Here is an 18,349-nt window from a genome sequence, read left to right as displayed (position 1 = left end):
AATACAGAACTAGTAGCAACTTAGCTATTGATTATATGTAAAAATCTGCAACTCAATATTACACAAAATTACATGCAGATCAACCTCCTGCTACTGCACTGTGTTTAATATTTCTGCTCTTTTATGATGTACATTGTTTAGCTATTCAGAAAATATCCATTTGACAAGACCAGCTTTATGCTGTATTTATATTGCATGGACTAAGCTTCCTGCAGAAATCAAATGTCATTAAAATGGCTTTCATGGCCTTATGATAAAATTAACTGAAATTGGTTTTTTTTTCCAGTTTTTGCCAATAAGCAAATCTGGTTTAGTTATATGTCATTGAACATTTCAAAAYTGTAAAACACAGATCTTCCTTATATGAATTAAACTCCAAGTTATTGCTTTTTAATACATGTAAACACAACGGATTTGCATTGGAATGTTCCTGCACCAGTCCAGAACCAGCTGAACACAGTGAAAAGGTACTGGGAAGCTTTAATTTTCATTATGCTACCCAGTCCCAAGGTTTTTAACTTTCATTACAGTGCCAAGTCCAAGCCATCCACAGAAAGAATAAAACGTACCTAAGCTCACACTCAAAGAGAAGTACTAATTAACATTTGAAGAGACTGCTGCAGGAAACTGGTTCCTACAGTAATGCTACTGAAACCCACCAATTCCAGCTGCAGGAATACCTTAAATGTGATTTTTCTGGATTAAGAGGAGAAACGGTGAAGGATAAAAAGAAAGTCTTCCCATTGGCATGGTATGGTCTGCAWGCAAATAACCCTGTGAAATTCTGTGTGTCACAGAACGACACATACAAAGTAGATTGACCACCATCTGGATGCTAGTTGATGCAGACCTGAGGTATAGCTGCAACTTGTTCCAAGAAAGTGTTTAAAGTGTATCTTAACTGTAAGCCGACTAAACCTGATTATCTTGTGGTACGATCCCTGGCAATCATGTCTTGTCAATGACTGCACGAYGAGTGAAACCACTTGTGGTGAGACATCCTCAAAAAGCAAGTAGTGGTACAAGGGGAAGGTGCTGTGTGAATAYGGGACAGGTGGGCAAGGAGGAAGGATTCGATTTTAGTGTTTGCATAAGGGAGGTTGATAGGAGGCTTAGAAAAAAAAATTATATAATGATTTCTCTGAGGAATAACTGGAGAGTGCTGCTATGACAGCCCTTCGAGACAAGCCAGGCATTAAAACCAGCCGTGCATTTCTTGTAGTCATAGGGCCATAAGCAATTCTGGGGCCAAGCCTAAGCCTGACTCAGGAGGAATTTTTTCCTTCTCTCTACCCTGTCTTTGTACTGGCATTCCTTCATGTGTTGAGGCAGCATTTATTTCATTCCAAAACATTCTTCTAACTTAAACTGAAGCAGATGCTCCAGTTCACTCCAGTTGGACTCCCTCACTGGATGGCATTTTTCTGTTGCTTAAGCTTTCTCATTAGTTTCTATTTCCAGAATTTCAACAGCTCTTTATGCAACAAGAGACTATCAAGGAGGATTCAAATTGTCTGTAAAGAGCAGAGCTTCAGTTCTCTGCCTTCATCATTAGACATGTTCCTTTCAAGTATGGCTTTGAGTATGTACTCCAGGCTATGGGAAATAGAGATTTCTAGTAGGCAGGCAAGCTACACAACCAGGAAAGCAATTAGGACTTGTAAACTAATTACAACTTATATATATATTTTTTAAAATGGTTATATTAGTATTGCTGGTGAAGGAGCACATGAAGCTTTCATTGAATTTCCTACCTGAACAGACAGCATTGGAATACAGTAAGATCTAATTTGTGAGTSATCCTGTTTTTAATAAAAGCAGCAAGTAGGGAAGCTACTGGCAAAAAGAAGTTAAAGATCAAGTTAAACATGGTATCCTATTTGAAAATTTCCCTTTTTTCCTCAAACTTAGGTGAGCTATTGACTTTCCAGTGTTGAAAACGTAGCTTGAACGTTTTTCCCCCRTCACAGAACAGACAGAAGGGTGTGGGGCAGCATCTGCACCACCACTTCTCTGACCTCTCCCCCTTTTTGCTGCGACCTACGATTTCAAGTTCTTAAATCTTTTGTAGACTCTAGTAAGAGTACTGCTTATATACAAATAAACAACCTGTTTGGCTTGCCATAGTAAGTTTAGTAATGTTTTTTTTTGCATTTCAATTGTGAAATAGTAAGAGAATTTGTCACTCCAAAGCTATCTTAAAGCGCTGTAGAAAAATAAACATCCTTTAGTGCTCTGTTCTTTAAGAATGTTTTACTGCAGTGATTTAGTGTTTAGTACGTAAATGCAAAAATTATTACAAAAATTGAAAAATCCTACCAAGTTGACTACATGACAAAGCATTAACATATTTCTTTTTTGATTTGTTTTTAGGTGCCTTGCAAAGTCTTGGCCATTCTCCTTCACTTTTTCTTCTTGAGTGCTTTTGCATGGATGCTGGTGGAAGGATTTCATCTCTATAGCATGGTGATCAAAGTATTTGGGTCAGAGGAGAGCAAGCACTTATACTACTATGGAATTGGMTGGGGTAAGCCTTTACTAGCTTGTTTTCAGGCTCTTCACCATGGGACAAGATTATCTATGTATCCTAATCACCGATTTTTATAGTATGCTTGAAACTGAATTTCAGAATAGTTTCTAATAAAGAATACAATATGAATGTATTTGTCATGCCACGATTCCTGTCTCATAGTTAGATTAAGATTGATCTTAATGATCATAGTTTGCCTACTGAGAGTAGGTTTATTGGAGAAAAACAGGCATTTTTTGTTTGCAATGAAACTTTAAAATAATATACAGTCACTAAGTGTAATCCCACTGCAGTAGATTCCTTGACCTCACTATGCCAAATCAGATCCTTGATAAGAGATTCAAGGAGTACAGAGGAGGTCTCACTGATATGTTTTTTATTTTATTTTATTTTATTTTATTTTATTTTATTTTATTTTATTTTATTTTATTTTATTTTATTTTATTTTATTTTATTTTATTTTATTTTANTTATTTTATTTTATTTTATTTTATTTTATTTTATTTTATTTTATTTTATTTTATTTTATTTTATTTTATTTTATTTTATTTTATTTTATTTTATTGTTTCTTACTCATAACACTGACTTATTCTATCTGTATTTTACAATCACCATACATACAAAATGGGCAGAGTATTTCAGGAGTGCCACAAGACTTCATTAGTTTGTGTTTTGTGCCTTGAAATCCCTAAGTGGAAGAGGCTGTTATTATTAAGAAAGAAATAAGTGTTCCTACAATACAGGAATATCACAGAAAGTAAACTGCAGCTTTCTAAATGTTCTAAATGCAGGAAACAAATCATACTCTCTGTTACCATCATCTAGATGATCTCTAATTGCCTATCTGAGCTGCAATGCCCTTTAGCCCCAAGTTAATTTTATTGTTGATGGAAAAAAAATGTTTCTTATTGACCAATTTCTCTAAAAAGAAAGGTAGTAACATTTTCACTCAGAACTATTGAATGGCTGGTGCTCGGGGAATCTTGGCAGACCATGCACATTTTTAAGTTTTTCTATTCATGTAACAGTTTTTGTCTTCTTTTCATTGTTCCCCTATGCCAGCCYACAATCCATCTCACTCAGGCAGTAAAAAATTACTTCTGATTTAGAGACCCTCACTGGAAAACTGGTTAAAAATGAACTTTGCTGCACATTACCTCAGACTAATTCAGTCAGGAGAACTTGTTTGCCTTAACTGGGCACCAAATTTGCTTTTGAGTCTGAATTTGCAAATGTGATAGAGGAAAGAATCTACAGAGATGAGCTTTTTGGAACGCAGTAATGCATTAATCTACTAGTCCTAAAATGTCAGTGCTTGTAATGTGCTGATTTAATGATTTCTCATTCCTGCTACCTTTTTTAGTTCATAAAACTTATGATCAGCCATTTTCATGTTGCCATTTTATCTATTAGAACAACTAATGCCAGATGGTGCATTGCCCTAACCATACTGGATTTAAGTAAAATTCTTGAATGCTTATAGTAAATATGTTCACCTTGCTAATTTTAATGCAACCTAACATTAGTAAGCGTAAGGATTAATTTAGGTAACCCCAAACTGTCCAAGGAAATGGCAGGGAAGGATTAATACAATGTTGAATAATGACTTTTCTCTGTTGTATTGTCATATAAAATACCATAAAATTTCCAGCACCCAGATAGTCTTGCAAGTCTGGGGAAAGTAGCTAAAAATGCTTTGTCCTAAAATTACTTTTTCTGGCAGAGTAAGTTAGTCTTGAGTGCAGCTGTCAAAAGAAATACAAGAGTTCTTGTGCTATCCTGAGCCAATCATAGATAAGCAGGGTCCAGTGTCTAATAGAAATGGACAGTTTTTTACAGTTTGACTTGGCTAATTATTATACTGACTGAAAGTGATAGAAGGCAGTGGAAGACAAGGATGTCTCATCTCATATTAGCAGGTAGCTCATTTCTTCATCTTTCACTTTTATTTGCATTCAGCTTTTGCAAACTCATAGTTCCTGGAATAATGACAAAACCCAGTCTTGAATTTAAAACCCCAGACGCATCATTTTTATTTAAGCAATGTAGATGCATAAAAGTTTGTGGAATCTATGTTAATGACAAGGCGGAACCTGAGGCAAGATTTGACAGTAGATGGGAAGAAGGAGCTCTAGACCGAGCATCACTTATCTCATAACTAAGATTTCTGAGAGATGCTACTGCAGTAAAAGGAATCCAACAGTAATCAAAGATGTGGGTTATCGAATGTGCAGAGCTGATTGAAGTTCTCCTGTATTATCTTTAGTCCCAATGGTGCTAAAATTACCTCAAAGCCTGCAGTTGTCAGTAATTCAAAAGAAGAGCAATTTGAGGAAGATGGTAATATCCCACTTTTAAAACTACCTTGAGATTGATTGGGTAAAAAAATAACACTTTGTTGCCTTGGTGATTCAACATAATACACAAAGATTAAAGTATCAAAACTTTTCCCACCCATTTGTAGGATGCTGGTGAAATAGTCTGTGATACTGGGGATTTTTCTGTAGCATTTTGGCCTTAGCCTGTTTTCCTATTTCTTTTCCTTTACAAATACGTGCTTAGAATAGAGATTTCATTATGAGCTGTCAAAAGAGCTAAACTACCTTCCTTGCTGTTGTTTGATATAGTCTCAGACTTCCCCATGGCTATGGTATAAGCCTGTAGAAAAAGAACAAAATCATCTGAAATTAACTTCTACTAAAGAAATGAGAGAATATAGTTTTCCATCATGTCAAATAGGTAGTTTCAGGTTTYACAGAGAAAAATGCTTCATTTGTGTCTAGCACTTCACTCTTATCTGCAAATGACATATTTAGCCTTTTAGAATTAATGTCTTAAAATTGCTTGCTTCTATAGCCTTCAGTTTCTTACTGTTTAAAGACACAGAAGCTTTCAAAAGACAGTATATAGCTTTACAGGTATTTTTCGTTTTATCATTAGTGCCTGAAAACTTCAGAGCAGATGGATTAGATGTGAAGTTCAGGGCTGAAGGAGGGTACCAGTAATCTATCCAACGCTCATTTTAGTTTCTGCCTTAGTGCCCCTATTTGGGCTCCTGTTTGAGCAAGGACGCTCGCCTGTGGGACTTCTTGTGCTCACGTTTTCAGTCTGTACCTGCTCCACAGGCTGTATTTTGATGCAGGATTCTGGAATCTTGACTTGGCACTAGAGGAACTCAGGGCTCACTGTGGGAAGATTTACCCCGCTCACACGTGATGCTCCATTGCTCGGCTACTAGAGGGCCACAGATGTCACTCATGCCGTAGCTCAGCTGCCAGAGTGCTGCACGAGGACATTTTCACCTGATGCTGCGCTCTGCAAAGCACAGCCTACTGCATCATAAATTTGGCGATTCAGAGTAGAGTTGGTGAGCGTATTTGTAACATCTGCTAACTGAGAAAACATTTCAGATACAGTAAAAAACCATAATCGTATTTCTTTCATGGCTGRAGAACAGTGCCAGCAACATTAGGATTACCTATTATGGATGTAGACTAAACTTTACAGCTCTTATGCAATTATTACTGACAGAGGATTAAGCAAGTGCATTTACTTTCGTGTACAATATATTATCCATATAAAATTTTAGTCTAGATCAAATCTAATGATGCCCTCAGGCTAAATATGTTTTTTGAACCTGTCTGAAATTTATTAAACAGTTGTTTCTTAGAGAGAAAACACTCCTTTCTCATTGTAACAAAATCTTGAGGTTGCTTCAATTACCATCTACCTTTTAATATCCTGTTAAAGCAAAGTAAGGGCAAACCCTGCATTCCGTTTTACTTTCTTTGACTTAACATCTCTTTTAATACAGACTGCACTACATTTCATCTGCATAACTTTTATTATCTTCCCAAGGAACTCTCTATTTAATTTGCTTCCTCACTGCTGTTTAAAGTTGATAAAGAGTCATACTAAATCCCTCGCATACCCAGCATTTCATTTTGGGGAAAAAAAAGAAAGGTAGAAGAAATGTATGAGAGAGAGTCAGGTGCAGGTATTTTTGCTTCTGTGACAGTCACCTAGGTACAGCTCATTTGCTGCAGGAAGGGACCTTGTGTCTGCAGACAAACATAAGTAACCAGAAAAATTAAGTCTGCTCACTAGCTCAAGATCAAGTTGGAAGTATGCAGACATACCTGAGTGACTTTTAGTGCAGTTAGCTGACACATTCATRGCATCAAGGGTTTCAGCAGATGGGCTTAATTCTGCTTAATTTCTCTGCTGAATATGATTATTCTTGATTTTGTTCACACATGTACAGGATGTCTGCTCTTTATAAACATATGTGATAGTAAACTAAAATGAGGCCTTTGCTCAGGTCTTACGCACAGAAAACTTCTAAGGCAAACATGGGAGAGCAGAGCCAAGTTCATAGGATGTTCAACTCCAGCCTGCTGGTGGAATTTCAAAATCTAACACCTTCAACAGCTTCATATGCTTCAACTACTGAGTATTTTTCTCTTTTRTAAATGCAAGCTTTTTCTAGTCACAGTCATAAAAGAAGCAACATACTTCTTCCAAAAACTGCAGATCTCCTGTAACTCACCATTATGGGAGAATTTTACAGAATTTTCTGAGCATGACACCGATTAGAGTCAGCAGAAATTAACTGTCAAAGGATTTGTAAAAACCTCATGCAAAAAACAGTAGAATTTAAAAGAAAATTGGTACTTTGCTTTAAGCTATGACATATAATACTCTATCTGGGATCTGGTTATTAAATTCTGTAAGATAAGTGCCCCAAACTTCAGATTTTATTAAATCATGCAGGGATTAACAGACACTCATTTAATATTTAAAGAGATGAGGTTTTGCCATGTTCAAAACTACTGGCAAGAAAAGCCTTGCTTCCTTTCCAGCTACTGGCTTGGAAAGCAGTGCTAAAGAGGCACAACAGGATACCTCAGTGCCACGAGCCAGAGACATGAGGCTACCACTGAGAGCAGAATCCTACCTGTCTGACTTGTGTAATTCTTATGTAATTGTGTAAATCACCCTTGAGCCCCCCAGGATGCAGCCCAGTGGAGCTGTCAAAGCCCATCTGGAAAGGTAACCTATAAATGTAGAAATCTTGCAAGGCTTTTTTTATATTTGTGTTAAAATAAATCTTGTTTGGGCACCTAAGTGCTTCTGTCTGCTCATAATTGTCTTTCGTTATCTTGTGCAATGTTCTAGACAAGTAAATGTCACCATTCCTGACTCCTCACCTACTGGCCATGAACCCTCATGAGATTCTGTTCACTAGACAGTCTACTAGATTATTCATTAGATTGTTCATGAACTAGGTGCACATAYTTGCGGAAAATGGTTAAAATAAATGAGCATGATATTCAGCCCCAGAATGTCACATCTCGAAGAGCAAGAGATAAAAGTGCTATTAAAAAAGGGTTAAAAAACCCACGGGTTCTTGATGAGATTAGGACTAATACAGTTTARCTGTTTAATTATTGTTTTATTGAAAAGTCATTTTGTTGTTTGAGGTTAATTGATTAAAACATTACATTACACRGAAGAACTCTGAGTTAGATTCAGTTCTAAAATAACTCCCAGCTGTTCTGCTGTCCTAACGCAATTTAGCTGAATTTGCATGTTTGTCAGAGGATGTACTTTTTTTACTAATCTTGCCACCAACKTTGACTTTTTGCAGGCTGCCCAATGGTGATCTGCATAATTTCTGCAGCATCAGCCATAAACAGCTATGGCGAAAATAACAAGTGAGTAYGAAAATGTGTTCATGCCAGTTACAATAAGTATGAAAAATGTGGTGGGCAGGATCCCTCTTGCAGACCTTTCAATAGGGCCATAGTTCAGCACCGTCTTGCTGACAAGTAGCAAGATAGGCTGCATAAAACAGGAACATCGTGTTTTGTAGACATGTTATTTTATCTAGAAGCCTCAAGTTTGCTTTTTACAGCTGAAGYAACATCTGAATTAATACATTATAAGCTCCTGAGATGTTTTGTCTATTTTTCCCTTTTGCTGCAGAGGTGTAAGGACATCTACAATGAGCTCCGCTTACCCCATAGGCAGCACGGTGGGCCATAGCTAATGAAATGAGAATAATCTTTGATTAAAGATATTTATTCTTCTAACTTCAYTGAACCACCTGGAGATTTAGAATTGGTATTGTTAAAAAATTGCATAGAGCTCCAGTCTAAATTGAAAATAAAAAAACACTGAATTTATCTGAGAATACCCTGGCATTCAATCCTACCATAGTTTAAGCAAAAGCTTTGACACAACAATTGTTGTTTTGCTGTGTGGTAAATTAGTTTTTATAGTCACTGACGTAAGAAAAAAGCATGAATTTTGTATCACATTTCCCAGCTAAGCGGAAAAGTTTCAAAGCTTTCTCTTGCTACAATGGCAGTGCTCACAGCAACCAAATGAAGGCCCACTATGCAGTACAGGAGAACAGATAACAATACATTGCCTTTCTTTCTCTCTTTTTGTCCCTCATGCCATGCCAAGGCATGTCAGAGCCAGCTGCACTGGCAAGACACAAAGCAGAAATCCTGCCTCTGAATCCTTGTGGATATGGGGAAGGAGGAAGCCCTTGCTGATGCTCTATCAACCTCTCTTTGAAATTCATCAATCTTTTTGCATTCTCTTTGTTTAAGGATATGACTAATTAAATGACTGCTTGGTCTAAAATCATTCTCCTTTTTGTCTGCAGCTGCTGGCTTTCACTAGAGAACGGAGCAATCTGGGCTTTTGTGGCACCGGCACTGTTTGTAATTCTGGTAGGTGACCCTGCTGCTGTTCCTGTATCACACATCTGTGTCCACCACACAACAGGACTTACTTGAAGGTTTCATGTCGGTTTTTGTGCCAGGCCATTGAACTTGACTGAACTAGAGATGAATGTTTCTGATTTTTTTTGTTTTCCGGTTTCAGTGTTTCACATGACTCTGTATTCTTCTGTGCATATTAACTCTCACACTATTCATTCCACTGACCATGTACAGCCTAAAATTCTGGGACAATCCTTTTTGGAAACAAGCCTATTGGGATCATTAGTAACTAGACAGAACTGACTAAGCTTGAGGGTTTTGCTGGTTCTGAGAAAGAACCCTGAAAGGAACCAATTCTGCAGTTTGTGTTTTATATAGAACGTTAAAAGTTGAAAGGCCAATTCTATCCCACTGGTATTTGAGGCTCTAGCCTTTAGAGATCTAACTTTCCTAAATAAAAGCTGGGCACTCTCAATCAACATGACACTCAGTAGCACTTGCCAGCAGATTGCAGGGATGGGTTAGAAAAGCTGCATGAGCCTCAGCCCTTGGGCGAGCTCCCGGGGTGACAAGTTGGCCAAGGCTGCAAAGGGTCCATGTGGCCACCTCAGACGCTGGTGTCACTTGTAAACATGGACCTTTCCTGAGGAGGGTGCAGGTTCATGACTCACATACTGATACATGAATACCCTGCAGCACTTTAATTATGCCCACACATTAAATTACTGTGAATTGTTCCTTTGACGGCTTAAGGAGGCAAGGTTGTTTGCAGGGATCAGGYGGGAGGTTACTCTACTGCGTTTCCAATCCTGTAATTGATCAAGTTATATATGGTTTTTGCTGTGGGCTGTAATGTCAGAGAAGTAGGCCCGTTAATGAGTGGAATTGTATTTTCTTTAAGCTCTACTTAGATTTTAAAGACATGAGCCCAAACCTAGACCAAAGTCTGCGCCCACTGTGTCAGTTAAGGAAGAGCTGGTCAAAATGAGAGCCCAATTACTCGCCTGGAGAAGCAGCAGCAGGAAGCCAATGACTCCAGCTTTTACTTCCTTGAGAAAGGCAGAATTCCCAAGGACACCCATAGCTTCTCCACATGGAGTAATCCCCCAGATTCTGTTCAAAAGGACCATTTTCATGAGCCACAGCGAGGAAGGAGAGCTCTACATATGGCCAGTGYCACCAGGCCATCAGTGTTTACTACAGTGTATTTCTATAGCTGTTTGGCAAGGAGGAGGTGCCTGCTAGGATCACCTATGGGATCACAGGCAATTTAGGCAATTTTCAGCTCAACTTTACCCTAGCATTGGCCTCAGAGATGGCTAAATCAACACAGGGCATAGGCAGGCCTGCATCTCTTCCACCTATGCTACAAGCRCTGAAATGGGCTATACAAGCTTTTTTTTTTTTTAAGTTGGCATACTGATGTTGCAGAAATTGCTTTATGCTGGCCTTTTCATCAAATGATTAACAGCAGCACTGGAAAATCACTCTGCAGTTAGGGTAGATTATCTTTTAGCTAGGTAATAGGCAAAATAAGTAAGAAATGTTGATCACTGGCTTAGAATCGACTGAACAGCTCTGGCCTGCACTCCAGCAGTTTAATTTCTTGCCTTCTGTAGGTAATTCTGTATTCAAAGACATGCCGGTATTGATGACTGGAGAACACTTAATRTAATATTCAAACGTCTTCTTATCACTTTCACATTTGCTTTTTGGCCATTGTTTAGCTACAGCAGAGGAAATGAGATGCAACCACTAAAATGAAATCTTTCCCAGCTCCTGTCCAAAGATGGTTTTAATCAAAACATGCCAAAGAGTAAAGCACTTACCAGCCTGAGTGAGCACAGACTTCAACAGTTTTCATGCCTAGCTGCTTGCCATAAAAGCAAGGGTTTAACTCCCTGGCTATCACTTATGATATATAATATCTGTACAGTTCAAGTTATATTCTTGTAGAGATACAAATATTTTGAGAAAGATAAAGAATGAGCTCACAAGCTTGATCCACGTTGAACTATTTGTTAAATAGTCTAAACCCAGCTCTGCTCAAAATAGCAGCAAGYTAGCTGACAAATTATTCTCTCTGGGCATTGGATATGCTAGCTGAAAAATGTGTTAGYGCCTATAGGGAAATAACAAGGTTAAACACTATTTTGTGTGTGCATGTGCGCCTGAGTTCTCTAAATAGCAAATCAGCCGCTATTTGCAGGAACTAGTGTTCTGCTCCGAAAATACATCTTACAAAGCAATTTTTGACTACTTTAATCCATAATTTCTCCCTGCCAAGAAAATGGATTATGCTGGGAAGAAAGCAGGGGGATTGCTTTTCTCAACTCCCACTCCCCAGAGTCGAGGCAGRCACATTCTCCTTTCATCCCACCACAGCCTCGCAGTCAATATAGACACTACGGAGCCTTGACCAGGATGATGTGGTAGGAGTGTGACTGGGAAAAAATTCTCACACATACTTTTCTAGGGAGTAACTCACAGTACATCCCAGCCCTATAGGGATTCCTATATTCAAAGAGCACTTTTCTTGGGGTTTTAGTCAAGTGATGTAAAGAAAGAAACAATTCCTTCTACACATATATATTTTGGCTTCTCGCTGCTGCTTAAGATTTAAAKATCACTTTCCTCTGACCCCTACACCTCCAAAAAAAAAGAAAAAAAATCCACCAACACCCAAGAAACATTCAAAAACATCCTCTTAAGGCAACTTTGCAAGAAAATAGTTGCAATTAACTTGAAACCAAATTAATCTCAATTGAAGTTGGCCTGAGAAAACATGTCTTCAAAGGCAAATCTTAAAGCATCTTAATTTTTGGAACAAGATAGCAGAACCTTCTGGCAGAAGACTGTTTGTTATCAACCATCTGCTACCTTGGTGTGTTTCCATAGATATGGCAAAATTAAGGAAATTCTCCAGAAGGTATCTGTGTCTGTGGAGCAATAGGTATGCTAAAGACATAAACCAGTTGAGTGTGGGATATGAAAAAGCTCAGCTGTAGCGGCAAGTTCTTTCTATTGTTTTCTTTGTAGTTATTTTCCTGTTTTTTTTTTGTTTGTTTGTTTTTTCAATATTTCTACTAAGCAGCAATTTTGTAGAGCTGAATGATTTCCTTAGCATATTGCTAACACAATTCAGTGCTGCAGGGTCACCAGCTTTGTAATCAATATCTTCATATAACACTCCTGGGAGCCTGGTTCCCAGGTGGAGATTGCCATCACTGTCTGCAAGTAGTATATTAAATACACGGGACGAGATGCTCTCCCCTTATACTTGCTAACCATACATGATTTAGTAAGTTCTATTGGCTTCATGGTAATTATTCATATCTTTATAAGCAGCAGTGTAGACTTGTTTCCCTATGTTGAATAGCAATGTCCTCTGAAAGTAGGTCCACAAATTCAGAAGTGACAACTTGTGTCCCTTATTAGGCATCACTCATCATGATAAAAGGCGACTGAATTGGACCCTTGATGTTCAAAGGCCTTGAAACGAGTAGGATTCTTCAGTTGTTGAACCTCAGTACATACTCAAGTGCTGGGGTGGATTACAGCACAAATTAACAGATCACAGGAGCTAAACTCTTTATTTTTTAGAATAAGAGATTGTAAGAAATGTAAAATGAAAGACTGGTGTCAAGAAAAAGGAGAAATCAGAGATCTGWTTTACCTGTTATTTAGAACTCTTGTGCGTTTCCTTTCAAGGCTTAATGGCTTACTCTGATTTTCAGCTATGACATATGTTAATGCTAAGTAAAGGCCATGTACCCACAAATCCAAAATAACATAATTTGTCTATTCTTCCTATAATTGGTCTGGTTTAGCTAAAAGTGGGATTAGGCTTTCTAAAATCATTCCCAGTTTTGAACTAGCTCAATCTGACTTGATTGTTTAGCTTTGTATAGAAATGTATAATGCCCAGTAGTGACTTCTGATGCGACCTAGCCATGGGCAGCACTGCAATAACTTGCAGCATTAGTGTGCTACTAACGATGTTGTGACAAGAATCAAGTTAACTGATGCCATCAGAGTATGTTACAGCTTGGATTGGAAGAGCCCATTATAATTCTGTAGCCTTGCCTGAAACTGAAGTAGAACTTAAAATAGTTTGTGGTTTTAAGGAAAGCTGCTCAATGGATTTAATTAAGGCAATATGCTTTTTATCCATATTTTTAGTTTCTCTGTGCTGCCAAGGTTTTTCCTGGCTAGGACACAACACACCAGATCAGAGGGTTTTACTCATGGGATTTCTGCACTGCACTAAAGAAGCAATAAAAATCTCATGAGACTCAGAGGAAATCTGGATGAAACCTCTGCAAGAAACCTAAGCGAAGAGAAGAACCTGTCTCACTGCATTTCTGTCTGAGCTTTGTAAAACTCTGTAAAAACACTCTGAAAAACCAGCCACCTTGACATGGGACAAAACTTCCACTGACTGCCTTTGTGCAGCTCTTGCAGCTAGGACATGCACACAACATCCTGCTGGACTGGTGGCAAGGGGCTGCAGCATTAAGTGCCACAACTGTAGCTAGTTCTTGCAGGTGCAGCTACATTCTCCTTTTCATGTCTGTTCCTATAAGCAGGACTGCATCATTAAGAAAATAAGGTTTGATTCATGCACTTTGCACTTTCCCTTGTTCAAAAACTGGTCTGAAGGAATATTGATGAGACAAAGACAAATATTAAAGACAAAGACAAATATACAAAGATATCTTTTTTTCACACATTAAGCTTTAGTCCTGATCTGAGAATTTTTAGGCAGGTGAAAGTGTTACTAGTATGAGCCAGAGCTCACAAAGGCGCTGGGCTCTTTCCATGGGCTCCGGAGRGCTTTGGATGAAGGCTGCAGTAACGAGAACTGGCAGCTCCCATGGATTGCACAAAGAGTGGCGAGCGCCTGGGGCTGGATTAGCCGACTTGAAAGGAGTCCTGTGCACTAACACAGATGCTATTGTAGCGAGCTGCGTTTTCTTTTTTTAATAGAATGTGGTCAGTGCCTGCAAGCAAGTAAATTCTGAGTTCGTGGGTAATTCTGAGGCAAAATAACTGCAACTGCCAGGCAATCTGGCCTTTCAGAAAAGCAGGAATAGGGGCTACATATAGCCCTCTTATCCAAATATTATGCTCCTAGATTGAATGTTGTGATATAGGTTAAAATACAAGTGTTTCATCAACTAAGTATTCCTCTATTCAAAAAATTGGCACAGTATTTGTGCTAGATGCAAAAAAAAAAAAAATCTCCACGGGAACAATTCAGTGGCTGTATTTTGGTTTCCCATTATAATGATAGCGGAAATACCTCCATGATTTTCTTACTGAAACTGTAACAAAGGAAGACATCCATAGCTAATCTGCTCATTTAGGAGTAATTTAGAAATTACTCTAAATTCTCATAATACTAAAACAAAATTTTTCAAGTGTTTTGGGAGATTTAAACATAGAACTTGGGGACTGGTGTACAAAGTAGCTTGTTTTTTATTTGAAATAACACTACATTGAGTTTTAACTAARTAATAGTGCCATTCAGAATTGTTCTCTTCCTTTTTGTTCTACAGTTAAAAGAAAGATTTGTTCTTTTCTTACTCTTAACTTCATGCTAAATATTCTGCTTTGTAGCTGATCTGTAACTTTGGACAGGAAGGGGCAAAATATGTCTTTCACCTTCACATTCACTTCCTCTCTCTTTTTCTTTTTTCTTTAAACTCAAGGTCTTTTCACAACAAGATAGTGTTTGCCACATCTCCTTTAAATGGTAAAGATTCCTTTCTTTCTTCACCTYTGACTCCAGAGCAAACTTTCTTTTGTTGCATCTTTTTAGCGTTAGTCTTTTCAAAATTTCCTAGATCTCTGGTGGGGATTCTTTTCATTTTATGTATGTTTCTGCTGGGTCTGACATCAAAAAGCGTATCGCCTTTGAAGAATCGAGTTCAAGCCTAACATGTTTTCTTTATTGCTAGTTTAAAATATATCTCGTTTGCAAGCAAACTTTGGGAAGGAACCAGAATAATACACCATGAAGTCTAGTGAGAAAGGTGCTTTCTGAAGCATGTGCATGTACAAGCACAAGGGAACAGCTCCAAACTCCCAATTCATTGAAGTTTCTGTCTAATTTGCCACTGATGATAGATTATTGGAGTAGATTATTTGCAGAACAGGGATTCTTATCACTTCTTAACTGCTGTAAGAACTACTCAGTGAAGGGGAGAAGGAACTCCAGGGACAGTGAAGTCAAACAACWGCCTAAAATTAGAAACCTCTTTCACCCAACAAATAAAACAGGCAGAGTTCCTATTTCCTGTTCTATTTGTACAATATACCCTAGGGATACTTTGCATCTCTCACTTTGTGCGATATTTATTTGCCYGATCAAGTCTTTTCCTTCCTCTTCAGGTCAATATTGGTATTCTCATTGCTGTGACCAGAGTTATCTCAAGAATCAGCGCAGACAACTATAAGGTCCATGGAGATGCCAACGCATTCAAGTAAGTTCTTCTCATTCAAATTGTGCTATAACAATAATCTCAAACTTTATGTCATATCAATGAAAGTCCAGGTATCACGGACTCTCCCAAGAACTTATCCAGGATTGTTCCTCTTTAGAAGAAATCAAATAGTATCATATTTTTCTCTTGAATAAGTCAATGAACCAATATTTATGAAAGTTGAATGTGATACAGGGTGAAGCCAGTGGTTCTGCACAAGCTAGGGTGTTTTCCTGTCTATTAGAGGCTCCAGTTTTCACCGATTCACAATTTCCATTTTTATTAATGGAGTGTTTCCTCTKCCTGCTATATTCAAAGATAAATCTCACAAAAGTATCATCAGTCTGTAAAGGGTATTACAACAACCCTGCTCCTTCAGAGGATAAACCTTGTTTCTAGCCCCAAGTCAGCATACTATTTAGGCATGTACTTATCTTTAAGACCCTCTTGATACTGCAAAGCACACAGACTTATGCTGGATTTAAATGTGTACTTAAATCCAAGTATTTCTTTGTATCATAGTGCTTTGAGCCTCTTGGGATGGTGGTGTTTCTCAGAGTGTATCATGTTTAAACACTGTGCTGGAGAGGTGACAGGGGAAACGTAGACACGTAGCTGTAGCTGAACACACAAGGACAAATTCTTTTTTCTAAAATCCAGAGAATTGCGTATGTTTTGCTAAGAGGCTAATAAGAGTTTAAAGTAAGATGCTGAATATTGCATTTTGTATCTTCTGAAGGTGCTTTCTTCAAAATATGAAAAGGACAATGTATATAACTCAAGAAATATATAACTTGAAATTACAATGCGATGATGGTTTATGTTTCTGAATTGGATGCTGTTGTGTGATGAGCATCTGGTGTCACAGCCCTGAAATGGTGACATAAAGAGTCATTTCTGTTCTTGAATTACTTATGTAATTTTTAAAATGCCATTAAATTTCAATATTGGTGACACTTTTCAAATTGAAGTTATTTTAGTTCGTGTTTTTATCCATCAGGATAGAAAATTTATCCATCAGGAATAGAAAAACAGTAAATAAGTTTATACAAAAATCTATAAGATAATTACTTTGTAGTGAAAACACTGGGAATAAAAATGGCTGTTGAACCAGGTTTGGCTGAGTGCCTGTGACCTTCAGAAATACTGAGGAAATATGCAACCTTAGGAGGCAAATGACTCTTTATTTTCAATGTCAATTTGTATAGTCTTTTAGAGTTATGGAAACAAAGGAATAACCTCCATTAAACAGAACAGGAGCTACAAGGATAGCTCTATGTACTTAGACATTCCATTACTTGCATTCTAAAGAAGATTTGATTCAATACACACTGTACCCTGCATACTGATACATTATTAAGACATACTGTCTTAATACAGCCATATATGTGTATATATAGTAAGAAAATTTATTAGTAGTTGAGACAGAAATAAAAAGAAATGCATTTTATCAGGGCTTAATATTCTTGGTCTAAATAATATAAGCTCTAGATTTGATGTGGTGGAGCACTATAYTGAAAATGTGATTTCTACAGAAACCCTGAACCAAAAGATCCATGTTCCAAATATTTCTTTCTGAAACCCAGGTTTAGGATTTGGCCTAACAAAAGCAAGGTAGTGGAGAAAAGTAATAAGTAGTGGGAAGATAGATATGAAAGCATTCAATCATGAAATTATTGGTTAGCAGGAATACGCCTGGGTAGGACAGCTTTACTCTTAGGCTTGAATTACTTCATTTAAACATAATTAAAGGTAAACAGAAGATAAACAATAGTTCTTTTGTGGATATTATTACAGAAATGTGTCCTCAGGAGAAATCTGAAATGAGTAAAGGATAAATAGCCTTCCAAATCAGATCTTAGAAGGTATTTATACCCTAATTCAATATACTACTGAAGCATGAAAAAATTAGAGTTTCAGCTACAGAGGTTGTCACAGAAAATAACTGGCCTTATTGTTGGAAACAAAACAGAAAAAATAAGGTCTTTGTAAAACTGATTTCTTTTTCTTGTCACTAGTATTGCTTACAGAGTTGAGAAGTTTATTTCTGCTATAAAGTGGTATATAATTCCTTCTSTAGTAGTTTTTCTAAAAAAAGACAAGAAAGCAGCAAGAGAGGGCTCTGTTCTGACAGCAGCATGGGAAATGCTATTCCCAGTAAAACCTAAATGCCTCCAGCACCTCAAGGCTCCGAGATGCTGATTAGGTCTTGTTAATGTGCCTGAGCAGATGAGCAAAATGAAGCCGTAACACAAGGCACAGAGAAACTGCACAAGCGCAGTGAGCTCTGCAGGTCCCATCAAGTCACTCCCGGCAAGGGCTACAAGGCACTTTTTGGATCAACAAGTTCAATTTAGCTCAGGGAGAAATCACCGAAGACTGCAAAATGCTCCCTGTAATGTGAGCCCTAAATAAAGGACCTGTCAGGCATCCATCTCACCAGGGCAGTTCGCTTGACATTAGCTATGGGGGAAATCGGAATAGGAAAGAATTTATCAAACACTTCCCAAAAATGCTCTGAATTAAAATGGCACCGCATGATTTCAGGGAGACAAGAAATATATGTTGTTGCAGGGTGGTTTTTTTTTTTTTT

General features: G+C 37.7%; 1 protein-coding gene across 2 annotated transcripts in view; it reads left to right on the top strand.

The window, feature by feature from the left end:
• The window catches only part of ADGRD1 (adhesion G protein-coupled receptor D1), a 118,941-nt gene that overhangs the window by 77,041 nt on the left and 23,551 nt on the right, over window positions 1-18,349 (top strand). For both annotated transcript variants that reach the window (XM_026037816.1, XM_026037815.1), the window contains 4 exons: window positions 2,374-2,527; window positions 8,182-8,248; window positions 9,211-9,277; window positions 15,665-15,756. In XM_026037816.1, the coding sequence (XP_025893601.1) occupies window positions 2,374-2,527; window positions 8,182-8,248; window positions 9,211-9,277; window positions 15,665-15,756 (380 nt within the window). The remainder of the gene's footprint in view (window positions 1-2,373; window positions 2,528-8,181; window positions 8,249-9,210; window positions 9,278-15,664; window positions 15,757-18,349) is intronic.

Source organism: Nothoprocta perdicaria, unplaced genomic scaffold, assembly GCF_003342845.1.
Source record: "Nothoprocta perdicaria isolate Ctin4 unplaced genomic scaffold, notPer1 scaffold_2, whole genome shotgun sequence".
Lineage (NCBI taxonomy): Eukaryota > Metazoa > Chordata > Aves > Tinamiformes > Tinamidae > Nothoprocta > Nothoprocta perdicaria.
This window is presented reverse-complemented; position numbering and strand designations above follow the sequence as displayed.